Below are 15,389 nucleotides of genomic sequence, written 5' to 3'. Positions count from 1 at the left end.
GCTGATGGCTCAACGCGCTAAATCTAAGCAAGAAAGAAGGTGAATAATCAATGTTGTAGATCTTTAGTTCGTTGATGTTGTAAACCTTGACAAAAGGACTCCATAAGACCGTGCGTAGTTGAAATTCACCACCTAGACGTTTTACGCCATGTAACGCCCGATCAACATTTCAATTTTTTGCAAAAAACAGGTGTAATGATAAAATACCCATAACTCTCTTGCAATTGTTAATTATTCCTTCATCTCTCTCACACAAAACGCCGCTCCAACCTTGTTATATCTACAAAGTTCATACCCAAATTGTTACAAAAATTTGGGGGGGGGAGGGTGGTTTGTACCCCCGGCGTTTTGGCTTCAAAACGTCATCACAATTTGATGACTACGGATGATCTAAGAAAACACAAACTACATGCAAAGACCGAAGGAAAATATTTACAGTCATGTCAACTAAACTCCCAAAACTTTATAAACTAGTTAAAACTTTTTTTATTCTACAAGTGCTACAAATCAAAAACACTAAACTATAGGGATCCATATTGACACACTATTCAAACACCAAAATGATTCTAATAAAAACATAACCCCAAACCCTTGTTAACCTTCTTTACCACCGCCGTTACGTCCGTACAACCATGGCATCACCTGACTCACCACCACCACCTTCAAATCCAAACCGTGCATTAACCGATACTCGATTCTTCGACCTCAATCCACCACTCTCCACCCAAGTCCTAGACGCCTTATCCGGTTCTGGTTTCGAATTCTGCACTCCGGTTCAAGCCGCCACTATACCTTTATTATGCGGTTACAAGGACGTTGCCGTTGACGCTGCTACCGGTTCCGGTAAAACCCTAGCGTTTGTTGTTCCGCTCGTTGAAATACTCCGCCGCACGTCTTCTGTTAAATCTCATCAGGTTTGTTTGAGCTCGGCTTGTGAGCTGTTTATATTTAATTAATTTTATATATTTTGAGAAAAACTTTTAAGTGAGCCTTAGTTAGACTCGAACTCTTGTAGTAACTTAAATGAGCTAAAGCTCGGTTCGAGTTCGGGTGTGAAGTTAATACATAGAAAGTCAAGGCTTAATTAGCCTAAACGAGCTCCCATACAATTATTGAGCTTGGCTTTGATGACTAAACGAGCTCCCAAATTATTGATTTTATTAATGGAATACTGATCATGAAGTTGATGTTGTAGCTTGTAGCGAAGTTGATTTTTTTTATGGATTGTGAATGCGATTGTTGTTAATATTCGAGGAATAATTATACAGCCTAGAAAATTGCAAATTAGGTGGATTAAGGTTTATGTGCTCCATTGTTGCAGGTCTTGGGGATCATCATATCGCCAACAAGAGAGTTATCGTCACAAATATTCCATGTTGCACAACCATTCATTTCATCACTTCCAAATATTAAGCCTGTACTCCTTGTTGGAGGAACAGAAGTTAAATCAGACATGAAGAAGATAGAAGATGAAGGAGTTAATCTGCTAATAGGCACACCTGGTAGACTACACGACATCATGGATCGAATGGATATCTTAGATTTTCGTAACCTTGAGGTATTTAAAGTTTTATAACTGTTTAAACTGTAGTTTCCATTAGAAAAAATGAATCAAAACCAAAATTTTGTGTTTACAGATTTTGATTCTTGATGAAGCTGATAGATTACTGGATATGGGATTTCAGAAGCAGATAAATTCTATAATATCTTGCTTACCAAAGCTAAGAAGAACTGGTTTGTTTTCAGCCACTCAAACTGAAGCTGTTGAAGAATTAGCAAAAGCAGGTTTAAGAAATCCTGTTAGGGTTGAAGTTCGTGCAGAAACCAAATCATTAGGTTGTTCTTCATCAGAAATTTCAAAAACACCTTCTGGCCTTCATATTGAGGCAAGTATGCACATAAAGTTTCATATTTTAGAAATTGTTTCCTATAATATTATGATCATATGTTAAAAGGTTTTGTGATGTTGTAAATTGCAGTTTATTAAATGTGAAGCGGATAAGAAATCGTCACAGTTAGTGGACTTCTTTCTTAAGAATAAATCTAAAAAGATGATAGTGTGAGTGCGTTTATCATATGCTTTTGATAAACAAACTGTTTATTGAACTTTATAAAATTAGGTATTTATGATTTATGAAATGTGATTTTATGTGCAGGTACTTTATGACTTGTGCATGTGTGGATTATTTTGGAGTTGTACTTCCACGTCTTGCTGCATTAAAAGGGTTGTCTTTAATTTCTCTTCATGGGAAGATGAAACAGGTGAGAGTTTTAGGGATGTAAACAAACCCAACGAGACCTTGTTTATGTTCGTTCGTTAAGCATTTATCTGACAAACTGACAATTCACGAACACATAACCGAACGGAACTTTTTGTTTGTGTTTGTTCAATAAGGAAATGGTTTAGTTCGTTTTCATTTTTAGTTTTATCAACGAATACAAACGAACAAACAAAACATAAATGAACACATGTAAATGTGAAAAGTAGAATCAACAATTTTAAATAATAAACTAAATAAAACTTAATAGATATAACAAGTTCAATTTTTAGTATTATTAATTAGACTCAAAACAACCGTACCCAGTAAATCCCACCCATAGCAAAGCTATTGGTAGGGCCTGGGGAGGGTGGGATGTAGGCAAACCTTAACTCTATTCTTAGCAGTAGAGAGGCTGCTTCCAGCGAGACCCTCGGCTCCATGCATTAACTAGACTTTAAAAAGAAAGAAAAATATAAAATACCTTCAATGACTGAACCGTTCACGAACACAATTGAACGAACGCATTGTATGCTCATGCTCATTGGTTTATTAAACAAATGAACGTAAATGGACGTACCGCCATGAAAGGTTCGCCGAACGTTCGTTTCATTTACAGCCCTAGTTGAGAATGAATCTAAGTATGAACATTTATAACCAGTTAATTATTGAAAAACAACGTTGTATAATATCTTATTTTTTAACTTCATATTATCTTATCTAGTCAGCAAGGGAAAAAGCTTTAGCATCATTTACATCTCTGTCGGGTGGAATTCTTCTGTGTACTGATGTGGCAGCACGTGGGCTTGACATTCCAGGCGTTGACTGCATAGTGCAGGTTAAAATTGTTTCAACCAGTTGCTTAATATTTCATTTTAGCATAAAAACTTAGGATTTTGGATGCACGTCATTTACTAATGTTTTATATGTTTGCAGTATGATCCACCTCAGGATCCTAATGTATTCATTCATAGAGTTGGACGGACTGCTAGATTAGGTCGACAAGGAAGTGCCGTTGTGTTTCTTTTACCAAAGGTTTTTGAGCTTAATATTTGTTCATTCATTTTACTATAGGTGGCAAGATTAGGGGTGCAACTGTGAAGTGTGCTGAGTTTGAGCTTCAATGAGCTCGGCTTGTTTAACTTGTGAGTGCTCGAGCATGTTACTTACAAGTGCTCGAGCTCGACTCATTTAACTTATGAGTGCTCGAGTCTGAGCTTGGTTTGTTTACACCCCTAGGCAAAACAGGTTTGGTTAAAATGGGTAAACTTTAATACGTGACTAAACATGTCTAGTCGAGCTGGGTTGGACTGAGCATTGTAATTTAAATATTTGAATTGCAACTTGTAGCTATTATTTATATTGGTTGATTTCTTATAGGAGGAAGCCTATGTAGAATTTTTGCGTATTAAAAGGATTCCAATAGAAGAGAGTATGTGTTCTGAAGAGGCACTTGATGTCGTTCCTCATGTAAGTATATCTAAAAACTTATATAAATTCCTTTTACTCTCGTTTTCTAAACACAATTGTGGTGTTCAGTTGCGTGCCGCTGCACAAAAGGATCGCGATGTAATGGAAAAAGGATTAAGAGCGTTTGTATCTTACATTCGTGCTTATAAAGAACACCACTGCAATTTTATTCTCAGGTTATATTTAATAATTTAGTTCTCACATGTTTATGTGATGTACATGTTTTTATTTGTGTCTGATCTTTTTTACTTTATATAATCAGATGGAAAGATTTAGAGATTGGAAAATTAGGCATGGGATATGGTTTATTACAGTTACCTTCAATGTCGGAGGTAAAGCAAAACTCACTTTCTACTGATGGTTTTATTGCGGTTGAAGATTTAAATTTAGAGGAGATCAAGTTCAAGTAAGTTTTTTTATTAGAGTTAAATACACTGATGGTTCCTGTGATATATCCATGCTGCAATTTGCAAGTATGGTCCCAAATATTAAGAAAGCATATCTATGGTTCCAAATTGTTTAAAAATGCAACTCGGATGGTCATTGAAATGAATTGCCATTAGTTTTACCAGGTTATGCTCTTGTGCTTTGACTTTTATACTCCTTTGTATTAAAAATAAAATACATTAGTTCTTAAAGGTGTCTCATCTTTGTTAATTAATGTATTATATAAACTTTTCAATATGAAGGGGTAATATAGTCATTTCACAAGCATTTAATCGGGAAAACTAACGCTCATCCATTTCAAGGACTATCCATGTTACATTTTAAATATTTTTGTAACAATAGATGCAATTTCTCAAAATTAAAAAACCATACTAACAATATGACTATACCACATGGACCATCCATGTGATTGTGTAATTAACTTTTTTATGATTTACTCTCTTCTATCATTTACAAATTATAAAGTAGTTAATAGCATTGATGTGATATTAGGGACCATTTGCGCTACATTTATGCATCATTTTGGACTTGTATTTTCCAGTACTCAAATTTTTATTGTTTAGGGATAAGAACAGAGAGAAACAAAGAAAGAAAAACTTGCAAGTGAAGAAAGAAGTGAAGCAGCAAGAAGAAAAAACTCACAAGGGTAAAGATAAAGCGAAGAAACCTGTAATTATCATGAAGAAGCGAACAGCCAAGCAAAGACGAGCTGTACAGTCAGCTGAGGATGATGAAGAACTTACTAGAGAGTATCGGCTTCTGAAGAAACTTAAAAAAGGTGCTATTAATGAAGACGAGTATGCAAAATTAACTGGAACTGAGGATTTACTTTGATACTGTGCTTGACCAGCTGTACATTTGCTTGGAGAAGATGCTTGGTTGGGTGTAAAAAGTACAAGTACCGATGCGATAGCGGTTAGAGAAGAATCGGATCGATTTTGAGGTGGTGAGTAACTGAGTATGATAGAGGGTGTCATTAGTATCTTTTTTATTAATTTTATGGATTAATTTATGGGAAAGAGAAGAAGTGAATCGGGTTTGTACGCGTCTCGGTTTTTGTTAGTTTTATCTAAATCACAAAACCATCTGTGAGGTGTACTTCCAACATAGACATGCTCTACTTCTGTTTATGTTAGTGTTCAGGATTTATAGTTTAGAAGCTCAAAAAACTTATGTCAACGTTTGTGTCACAACTCTTTCATAGACCTTCAACTTCATGTATTCAGTTTTGATCAGTATTAAAACAAATGGAATGTTTATTGAATTGTGGTTACTTGGATTCATATTTATCTTTTTGTTATTGTTTGGTTGAGTTATATGATTAGTGCAGTTAAGGATAAGATTTCATAATAGTGTTAAAAGTTATGCTTAACAGAGAGTATTTAGACTCTATAATTACACTACAAAATCATTACATTTTTATCTCATGTTTAATTAAATAATACACTTTTATATAAATATTAAATAATAACTAGAGGCAACAAAACATTCTTAAAATTTACAAAAAATTACTAAGAAAAAATGGCAAAACACGTCTTTTATGTTTGAGCGTTTTTTCAATAGACGTCCTTTAGCAAAAGACATAGCAGAAAACGTATTTTATGTTTCAAATTCCGTTCACGTTACATCCTTTCGTACTAACCCAGTTAAATTTTTTCGTTAAATGTGGTCATGTGCTTTGCACATGAGGGCAATGCCGTCATTTTACCCCTTTAAAGACTGTTTGTGTAATTAAACTAAAGTTTTGGCCTTTTGAAAAAATACTTTTATTTTTTAATAAAACAAATAATATACAATAACCCCCCTTCTCTCTCTCTCACCCACCCACCTTTTCCATCCATTGCCACAATTTCCTCCCGTCATCTACATCACCACCAAAACTAGTTTCCGCTGGAGAACACGCCATTCATCTTCGCCGGAGATCACGCCGCCGGAGAACACCGCGGTTCATGGATTAAAGCGTCTTTGAATTCCTCGCCGGAGAACACGCCGCCGGAAAACAAGTCGTCGGTCACCGATTGATCAAATCAACGTAAGCTAATCACACCATTCTACTCGTCTTTGAATACCGAACAGAAGCCATAAAGTTTTAATCACAATTCTTTGTTAACGAACACATATTTTTTATTTGAATGGTTTATAGGGTTTATAAGTTGGGGGCATTTTATTAGTTTTAACCAATTCAGAAGTGGTAGCAGCAAACTAAAAGGATGGTCAGGCGGTGGTGTTGGGATATGGTGTTCAAGGTGGTGGCGGCGGCTACAGTGGTGCGTGGTGGCGCTGTTCGACAACAGGTGACCGGAGATGGTTGTGTAGTTGGTGATGGTGGCGGCGGTTGTTGTGGTTCTGTATGAAGATGGGGTTGGTGATGATGGTGGATTATTGTAGGAGAGAGAGAGAGAGAGAGAGAGAGAGAGAGAGAGAGAGAGAGAGAGAGAGAGAGAGAGAGAGAGAGAGTATATGTTTTTAAAATATATATATTTTTTAGTTTTAATTATTAATATATGTGTGAATTTACTACACTGCCCTCATGTGCAAAGCAAATGATCATATTTAACGAAAAAATTTAACTGGGTTAGTGCGAAAGGATGTAACGTGAACAGAATTTGAAACATAAAATACGTTTTCTGCCATGTCTTTTGCTAAAGGATGTCTATTGAAAAAACGTTCAAACATAAAGGACGTCTTTTGCCATTTTGTCAATTACTAATTTTTCTCTTCTACTTTACTCACAACCCCATCCTATAATTTGCAAAATTCACTCACAAAAATTTAAGGGACGTGCTTAGAATGTTCTTAATCACAATGAAGAAGTAAAGAGCCATATTTTTATTCTATTTTAAATTATTCGTATTTATGATATGTCATCACGGTAAAGAAGTAGCGTTTTTTACACTCTTATTCAAGTTTGAACCTAGGACCTCCCCTTTAAAAGACAGCCGTCTCTATCAAGTGAAATAGCCCAACGTTAACATCGTAAAAAAGTGGTTACAAAGGTAAAAAAGAAAAAGAAAAAAAGTTACCTATGTAAGCGGTTGACTTTTTTTAAGGATAAGAAGATGGATATTTCATGAAACCCCCCCCCCCCCCCCCACCCCCACCCCCACCCCCCTCACATTCCAAATCGTGGATCCCCCTTTAATGGTCGTGGCCAGTTTTCTTTCGATATATTCAATGCTAATCCAATGAAGCATGAAGAACAAAATCCAGATTTTGTGTTGAATAATATTTCATACATCACCAATTCAACTCCTCCGTACGTAATTGTTTTTGAAGATCAGTGAAGACATTCAAGGGTCTCATCATGTTACATATCTTATTATATTCATGAGGTAATTTCTTCTATTATGCACATGCAGTTTTTGATTTCTAGTTTCCATAAGAACTAATCACATGAATCATTGTTGGGATCCAACATCGATACATTCGTGTCTAAATAGTTTAAACTCATCGATCCCTCTGGTTAAAGTACGTTTTTAGAATCCATATTGTTATTTTATTTGTCATTTGAATGACAATATTTTTTTGTTTGATTACAGTCTAGATAATCTTTTTCCATTGATCTTTCCATAATTCCATGGAAACTAGTGTTGTTTGTGGGTTGAACCTGATCGAAAATCTTGTCACACACACGTCAATGATCCTCTTTAACCAGCATTTTTTTAGATCTTAGTACTTTAAAAAATTTAAATTACATATTATTTTATTTTTTTAGAAATTATGTTAATCTTGGTCAACTTGTTTTTAAAAATTTAACAAAAAGTTATCTAAACAGTTTAAGCTGGATTATTAGATTAACATAAACACCACCCGTCTAACTAAATAGGTACGATTGGACAGTCGACATCCTAAAGCAGTAATCACTAAAGCCAGACCACACCTGAAATGGACTTTGAGCTGATATATGAAAATAAAGGTTTCAATGCCCCTGGCTAACAAAAGCCCGTCTAGCTCAGTTGGTAGAGCGCAAGGCTCTTAACCTTGTGGTCGTGGGTTCGAGCCCCACGGTGGGCGTCTTTATTAATTTTTTTGTTACTTCGTGGGGTTTAGTTCCGTAAATTATGGCGGGTTCAAGCAATCCTGACCCATTATGTATTTGTGTTAACTACTTGTCTGTTTTTATATATTGTGTGGCCACCAAAATCCATGATTTTAGTTAAAAAAAAAATTGGATTATTATCTGTTCAAATTTGATTAGTGAGAATTGTAGTAAAAATTTGAATGTTTATTGAACCGTAAGTCATGCCTTTATATTAAAATATTTATATCAAACATCTTGTTAAACAATCAACAAACAAACCAAACCTGGAAGTGGTTACTTGTTTTCTATGGTTACTAACCGATTTTAGATATGTTGCATTTTTGTGTGTTTATTTTCTTAATTTTATTTGCAATTTATGTTAGCTTTAGTTCAATCTCTTAATCAACAAACCTTCTGCACTTTATTCTATGATTAACAATGAATATGGATCACAGTGAACGAGGGATACTGTGATGCAAGTAGGATATTAGACAAAAGATTCCGGATATGCGACCACACTTAAGAGGTACAAATATATCTTAACCAATAAGCTGTTTTTATAGTTTTTTGGATTTATGGCAAGAAAATAACCAAGATAACATAGCCCGTCTAGCTTTGTTGGTAGAGCTCAAGGCTCTTAACCTTGTGGTCGTGGGTTCGAGCCCCACGGTGGGCGATTATTAGTGTGTTTGCTACCGGTATTTTGTTTTACTCATGTGATTCTAACAAAGTTTGAATCTGGTGTTTTAAAGTTCTACAAACTACAAACTACCAATGTTCGAAGCTACGTGTATAGCTAAATTATGAGAAATTACTAAAACATGTGGGCAGCAACTATTGCCACCAAAAGCTAGGCGAATCCGCGAATAGACAAGAAATGCATTTGGGTTCCGCTACACTATGCTACGTTTTGATATTTTTTTTGTTAAACTTTGATGAGTGGTAATTGTAAACATTATTTTGATTTAGTTAATCATACCGCACATTATATGATTTTCCCCTGATTTCACCCTAAGATTAGGTAGTTAAGTGCATACAAAATCTTGAAAGTTACAATGTGTGATGGTGCATACAAAAATCTTGAAAGTTATCATTTAATCGCCACACGTCATGCACATATATTAGTTATTTTATCTTTGTCAAACAACTTGTTAAAATCAACAAATAGACCTAAATGGGAAGTGGTTACTTGTTTTCTATGATTTGTCAAACAACTTGTTAAAAATCAACAAATAGACCTAAATTGGAAGTGGTTACTTGATTTATATGAAGTTATGAACACTCTTATTTAGGTAGTTATAAAGAAGTATGCAGGTTATGTTGTAGAGAAGTGTTCGAAGGATGCTCCACATGTGCAAATCATGATACCTTGTTTGATCCAAAATCAAGGTATGTCCTCCCTTTTCACTTTAAAATATAGCTCATGCGCGTTAGGCTACATATTACATATCATATATATATAACAACTACTGCCTCAGTCAAAAATAAAAGAATTTTGAAGAAAATTGAGGGTTATTAACGGGCATGTTGAATTTGTAGTTGGATGGGACTATTGTTTGGTCAAAACATCAAGTTCTTGGCAAAATGGAAGGTTTGTTATTCATCATTTATATATATAATAAAATGGTCGTTTGGTTTTATTTGAGACAACTTTGTTGTCGCGTTTTCTGCTTAAAGCTTGTAAGACCCCAAAACCAGGGAGGTCATAGTGTTGGTCATTATAAGCAATATAGTACGATTACTAATATAAATATGAAACCATTACAATGGAAAACGTACAATGTTCATAGTTTAAAAGGACCCCAATTTTACAATCCACTCTAAACTCATGCAAGGTTTATATGAAAAATTTCCCCTTATTTGAAAGCTGTTTTTTGTAAAACAAACATCAATATTTCATCGAATAATATTAACCAAAGCCCGTCTAGCTCAGTTGGTAGAGCGCAAGGCTCTTAACCTTGTGGTCGTGGGTTCGAGCCCCACGGTGGGCGTTTTGACTTTCTTGTTTACATGTTTATATTTATTTTTTGTTACTTGGTGTGTGGTGGCTGTCTTTTCTTTGAAATATTTTGTTAACAATCAACAAACAGTTAACCCTAAACCGGAAGTTGTTAATTACTTGTTTTATATGGTTACAAACTGATTGTTTGGTACCTTGCATTTTTTGTTATGAAGAACCATGTGTACTTTTTGTCTGTTCGCCTTCTATTTCGATATAAAAGTAGATTAAGTTTAGATTCAAAACACTATTGGTGGTGATGTAGAATTCAATAAAGAAATTGTAACAATCTCAAATTCCAAAGGCAAGGACCGGACCATGAGAAACTGATGGAAACAAGACGGAGGAAATCCATATGAATCATCACAAGAAATCGCAAAGTTGGGTCTTTTTGTTGAGTTCTAATTACATGATTACGTAATTAGAAGTTTCATTCTTCCTCATTCGTCACGTCTGTCTTAGGTTACTACTGAAATGAGGAAAGGTGGGCGGTGTTTACTGGTCTCATTTTAATGAAGGACTAGTAATAAAGGTGAAAAAAAATCCATGGTGAAGGGTAAAATAGAAAAAGTAATAAAATAATATTATTTTTGAATCGGATAATAAAATAACTTACAAAATATAATATAAGGATTTTACTATATAATAAATGAAGATCATTTTTGACAGGCCTCTGCACACATGTCACTCATTGAAGCCATCTGCTTATGTGGCATCCATAGAGGCTGTCCATGTGTTGTTTGGTTTAACATGGTTTTTGAATCTCCTGACAAAATCCCGCTCATTTTACAATCTTCCTAAGGAAGTTTGATTATTTTAATTCAATCTATTGGTGTTCTAACCCTAAAATTCCCTCCCCTGTTACACTCTCCTTCTGTAAGCTTAAGCTTTATGAAGAATCCGGATGAAAGAAGGTTAACCAGACTTACATATAACTTCTTCCTTAGCCAACAATTCTCAAACAAACCCTATTATTATTATTGTTGTTCCTTTCCTTCCAAGATTTTATCAGGTTGTACAATACCTGAAATCTAATACCCATCTTAGGTACGTTTCTCTTTACTACTTATATGAATTTAGTTTATTTGTGATGGATGTTCACCCCTTCCCATTGCTATTTTTCGTTTTTTGTGTGTTTTCCTGGTGATGGTGATATTTTTCTTTTCTTTTAAAAACATTGATCTTAGTTTCTTTATGTCACACCCCTAATCTAGGCCTAGGAGTATGAACCATAGTTGGTACCACATTTGTAAATATATCACACCCCTAACGGCTTTATAAAAACATAAGGATCATATTTATAAATATTTACAATACAGAAGACGAGACGAAAGTCTCGTTTAATTTTACTTGTTTTATAAGTTTTACAAATACACCAAGTTTTAATATTTACATAAAACTATCCGAGCCATCGGATACTTGAGCTTCTTCGTTCTTTCAAGCTCTAATCTTAATTACCTGCACAATGTTAAATAAAATACGTCAGCAACGAATGCTGGTGAATATGCTGACGCTAAAAATATTTTCTTTACTTAATTATTCCTCGAGACCACGTAAGCCTTGGCCCATCTTGGCTTAGGAATAATCAAGTTAAACAATCATCATAAATTCGAGTCTCTGCACTAGGTCACCTCAGCGAAACACCGCAGCGTTTATGACATAACTTAGGTACTATAAATATACACATGATCATTCCCCACTCGGACGTAACTTAGGTCCGGCCCATCGTGGCTGGAGGTCGTGACCAAGCGTGGTGCGATGTGCCCACCGCGTTCCACATATGAAAGAATCCAGACAAACGTATACCATAGCCGAGGGCTGGCTTATACTCTTATTTACAATGTTTTTAGAGACACGTAACCTCATATAAAGTTTTACACGTAACATGTTTGTTTGTTTAAAACAAGTTTGTAAAAGTGGGACGTATTCACCTTTTCAATGGGATCGGCTTCCAACACCGTCCGTTAATCTTCCTTCGCTATCTCGCACCTATAGTACGAGTATAACATTCATTAGTCGGATACACGATCCGGCTTAAGACCTTTAGTCTTATTTATCTCGATGAACCTTTAGTTCATTATTTCTTTTTACTTTAAAACCTTTAGTTGAAAAGTAATTCTTATAAACCTTTAGTTTATTTATAAAACCCGACGTTTCTTCTTCTTTAAGAAACGTATTCTTTTATTATTTAAGTATACTCATTATACTTAAAATAATATATTTCATAACAAAGAATAATCTTATATATATATTCATATATATATTATATCTTTTCTTTTCTTTAGTTTCTTTGTTATATCTTTCTTTGATTATCGAGAATAAGTTCGACTTAGGGTATTAAGCCCTTTCAATATTTTATTATTATTTTGGTTGGGCATTATGCCTACCTTTATCGGCTTAGGAATACCCTTCACACTTGGGCAGTACTTCGACTCTATCTTTCTTATCAATACTTGCTTGATCAACCCTTGGCACACTTTTCGAGACACCAACACTCTTGGCACGCACTTCGAGATAAATATCGGGACGTCGGACAGCACCTCCTCTTAACTCGGAATGTCGACGGAAAGTGGCACGTATATCGAGGTAATGGGCACGGAAAACGAGGTTATGGGCACGTTTATCGAGAGGGATCGTTGGCACGTAACTCGAGGTAGTGAGAGAGTCTAGAGAGAGAGTAAGTATGTGATTTTGAGGTGTGTTTGGCTTGAACCCGTGGCTGCTATTTATAGGGCTGATCTTGGACCCATCGCGGTACGCGATGGGTTCCTTGGCTCACCTATCGTGTACTGCGATATACGCGATGGGTTCCTTGGCTCACCTATCGTGTACTGCGATATACGCGATGGGTTCCTTGGCTCACCTATTGTGTACTGCGATATAGGGTTGGTGAGTCACAGGCATAGACCTGCCACGTGTCGACACGTGGCAGGCGCCGCCACACGTGTCAACACGTGGTGACACGTGGCAGCAGGTGCTGCCATCGTGTGCCACGTGGCACACGTGTCACGTTGTGTCAGACACCCCATCGCGGTACACGATGGGTGTCTTTCTTGACCCTGACGCGTAGCGCGATAGGTCCAGAAGACAGATTTTTCATGATAGTCCCTGAGGTTTGGAAATTGGCAGAATTGGTCTCTTGACTTTAGAAACTTGACATTTTTGGCCCGAAATTTACGTGATGTTACACTTTACAAGATAGAGATTGGTGATGAAAGCTGTGATAAGCCAAAGATAACAGTGGACAAGGTTATTAGAGCAAACCTCTTGATTCAAATTGTTGTGGTTTCTTTCTCCACCTTAAAGGTGCGTGTGACTATTACAAACTCAAAAAGAGTGAAAGATTGAAAGTAGGATGTATATGTGAATCCCTAGAAGTGAAAAGATGATACTAAACTGTTTGTATTTAAGTTTACAAAGGATGAAAAGATGATACTTTTGGTATAGTGCTGGTGGTAATGCTGCTTGTATTTAAGTTTACAAAGGATGAAAAGATTATACTAAACTGTTGTTTGTATATTGCAGGTAGTTCGAGCTATGTTTACTTTGTTTTGGCTGTCAGGTAGCTGTTCTACATGACCTATTTGATGGTACCCTTTATACAATGTTACATGATCTGTTGGCATAGAGGCTCTTACTCAAGGATGTTTTGAGGTATTGCTATTAATGTATCATAGGCCCGGCAAACAGGTAGGGCAGGTTCAGGTTACGAGTCAATTCAAATTGGGAGTGAATATTTGTTGCTGTCATATATTTATTTATTTATTTACTATTTTTATTTAATTCTATTTATTTGTGCAGGCATATTATTTCGAAAGTTTGATTCGTTTACAAGCTTATTTATGGGTTAACATTTTAAAAAACTAAGCTTATAACGAAAGGAAGATCATTAATAAAGGTTATTATTGCGAACCATTTTATCGGGGTCTAATTTTATTCCTATGAAATTTTTTAGGTAATATGATGTTTATGCATCATTAGTATCATTACTCACTAAAATCAATAATGTGACATGGAATTTTATGATGTAGAGGGTTAGGGCCCCTGAGGTTCAAATTTGGTACACAAATTTCTTTCTTTTCATAACATATATTGTTAACTATACTACAATTTAAAATTTGATGTATACATGTATGATACACGGGCTCATAGCCTAGTATAATGTTTTTCCGGTGGGTTTAGGTTGCAGCTTGGAGTATTTTTAACGAAGGAGAAGATGATAAAAAATTAATATTTTATTATATTTACTTTAGTACTTTTCTGCCACTTTTGTCTATGTCCATATCTTGAAAGTAATTTAACAATCAACTCATTTAATAATTGTTTTGTTTGCCATCCATATCCATGTGTGTTTTGTTTTGTTTAGTTTTGCTTATTGTTATTACAATTATCGTCTAACTTTTGAAAAATAAATTTATATAAGGGATTAAGGTCCATCTTTTATGTCTGTCTTGGGCACTCGAAATCTCAAAGACGGCCCTGTATCTGGTGAAGGGTATCTTAACACGTAGCATCTCCACACAATGAATCTCCGTCACATTCTAAATCGTGGATCCTCCTTTGCAGGTCGTGACCGGTTTTCTTTTGATTCAAACCCGATGAAGCAAGCACTAACAACAAAATCCAGATCTTGTGTTGAATTATATATCACCCAGTAGTTGTTTCATGTTGATCTTAATCAGGAGGTATGTATCTTAATTATGCATTTGCATGTTAATTCTTGATTACTTGCTGGCCATAAGTTGTAATCACATGGATCATTTACAGTTTTATAGTTAAACAGGTCGATGATCTGTTATCTGTTATGAAAAAAAGCTTAAATTATGACAAATTTATTTCCAGATCAAACCTTTATGTAGATTTATTTTAGAATAGTTTAATCTTACAAATTTCTAAGATCTTGATTGTTTTGGTGTCCTTATTAGAAAGTGTAGTTCAAATCATACTCATGTGTCATATTCTCGGGTTTGAGCCTGAATGAAACACCACCACTAGGTGGGTTAGGCCTCACGACATGACCCCCTAGAGTTTTTTTAGGGATTAGCCAAGTGTTTGTCATTAAAAAAATGTTTGTTATCGTATTTACATTTATCAGGATTTTTATCAAAACAAAAAGATTAAGAAAATTGCTTTATTGAAAAGACCATGAGTTTAGAATATTATGCTTTTCACTCCTACAAAGTTGAATTGATCC

The 15,389-nt window shown here is 35.2% G+C and overlaps 1 protein-coding gene and 3 non-coding genes across 4 annotated transcripts; all 4 read left to right on the top strand.

Moving 5' to 3' along the window:
- The first annotated feature begins 426 nt into the window (after positions 1 to 426).
- LOC143627491 (DEAD-box ATP-dependent RNA helicase 18-like) lies at positions 427 to 5,229 on the top strand. The gene is made up of 11 exons (XM_077097293.1): positions 427 to 914; positions 1,322 to 1,558; positions 1,638 to 1,886; positions 1,980 to 2,059; positions 2,157 to 2,262; positions 2,983 to 3,096; positions 3,195 to 3,293; positions 3,639 to 3,728; positions 3,798 to 3,904; positions 3,991 to 4,134; positions 4,739 to 5,229. Exons 1-11 carry the CDS (start codon positions 633 to 635, stop codon positions 5,007 to 5,009), a joined length of 1,779 nt encoding a protein of 592 aa, XP_076953408.1. The 5' UTR covers positions 427 to 632; the 3' UTR covers positions 5,010 to 5,229.
- A 2,887-nt stretch (positions 5,230 to 8,116) lies between these two features.
- On the top strand, positions 8,117 to 8,189 carry TRNAK-CUU (transfer RNA lysine (anticodon CUU)). The gene has a single exon. It is a non-coding gene; the product is annotated as a tRNA-Lys (tRNA).
- A 610-nt stretch (positions 8,190 to 8,799) lies between these two features.
- On the top strand, positions 8,800 to 8,872 carry TRNAK-CUU (transfer RNA lysine (anticodon CUU)). The gene has a single exon. It is a non-coding gene; the product is annotated as a tRNA-Lys (tRNA).
- A 1,242-nt stretch (positions 8,873 to 10,114) lies between these two features.
- TRNAK-CUU (transfer RNA lysine (anticodon CUU)) lies at positions 10,115 to 10,187 on the top strand. The gene has a single exon. It is a non-coding gene; the product is annotated as a tRNA-Lys (tRNA).
- The last annotated feature ends 5,202 nt before the right edge of the window (positions 10,188 to 15,389 follow it).

Source organism: Bidens hawaiensis, unplaced genomic scaffold (genome assembly GCF_021521415.1).
Source record: "Bidens hawaiensis isolate Kalapana, Puna unplaced genomic scaffold, B.hawaiensis_p1.1 tig00000458_1, whole genome shotgun sequence".
Lineage (NCBI taxonomy): Eukaryota > Viridiplantae > Streptophyta > Magnoliopsida > Asterales > Asteraceae > Bidens > Bidens hawaiensis.
This window is presented reverse-complemented; position numbering and strand designations above follow the sequence as displayed.

Bases quoted from the DNA above. Each gene is read 5' to 3' on its own strand.
- LOC143627491 (XM_077097293.1), top strand. From the start codon at position 633: ATGGCATCACCTGACTCACCACCACCACCTTCAAATCCAAACCGTGCA. The intron at 2,060-2,156 runs GTGAGTGCGTTT...TTTTATGTGCAG, and splicing joins AAATCTAAAAAGATGATAGT to GTACTTTATGACTTGTGCAT. The intron at 4,135-4,738 runs GTAAGTTTTTTT...TTTATTGTTTAG, and splicing joins TTAGAGGAGATCAAGTTCAA to GGATAAGAACAGAGAGAAAC.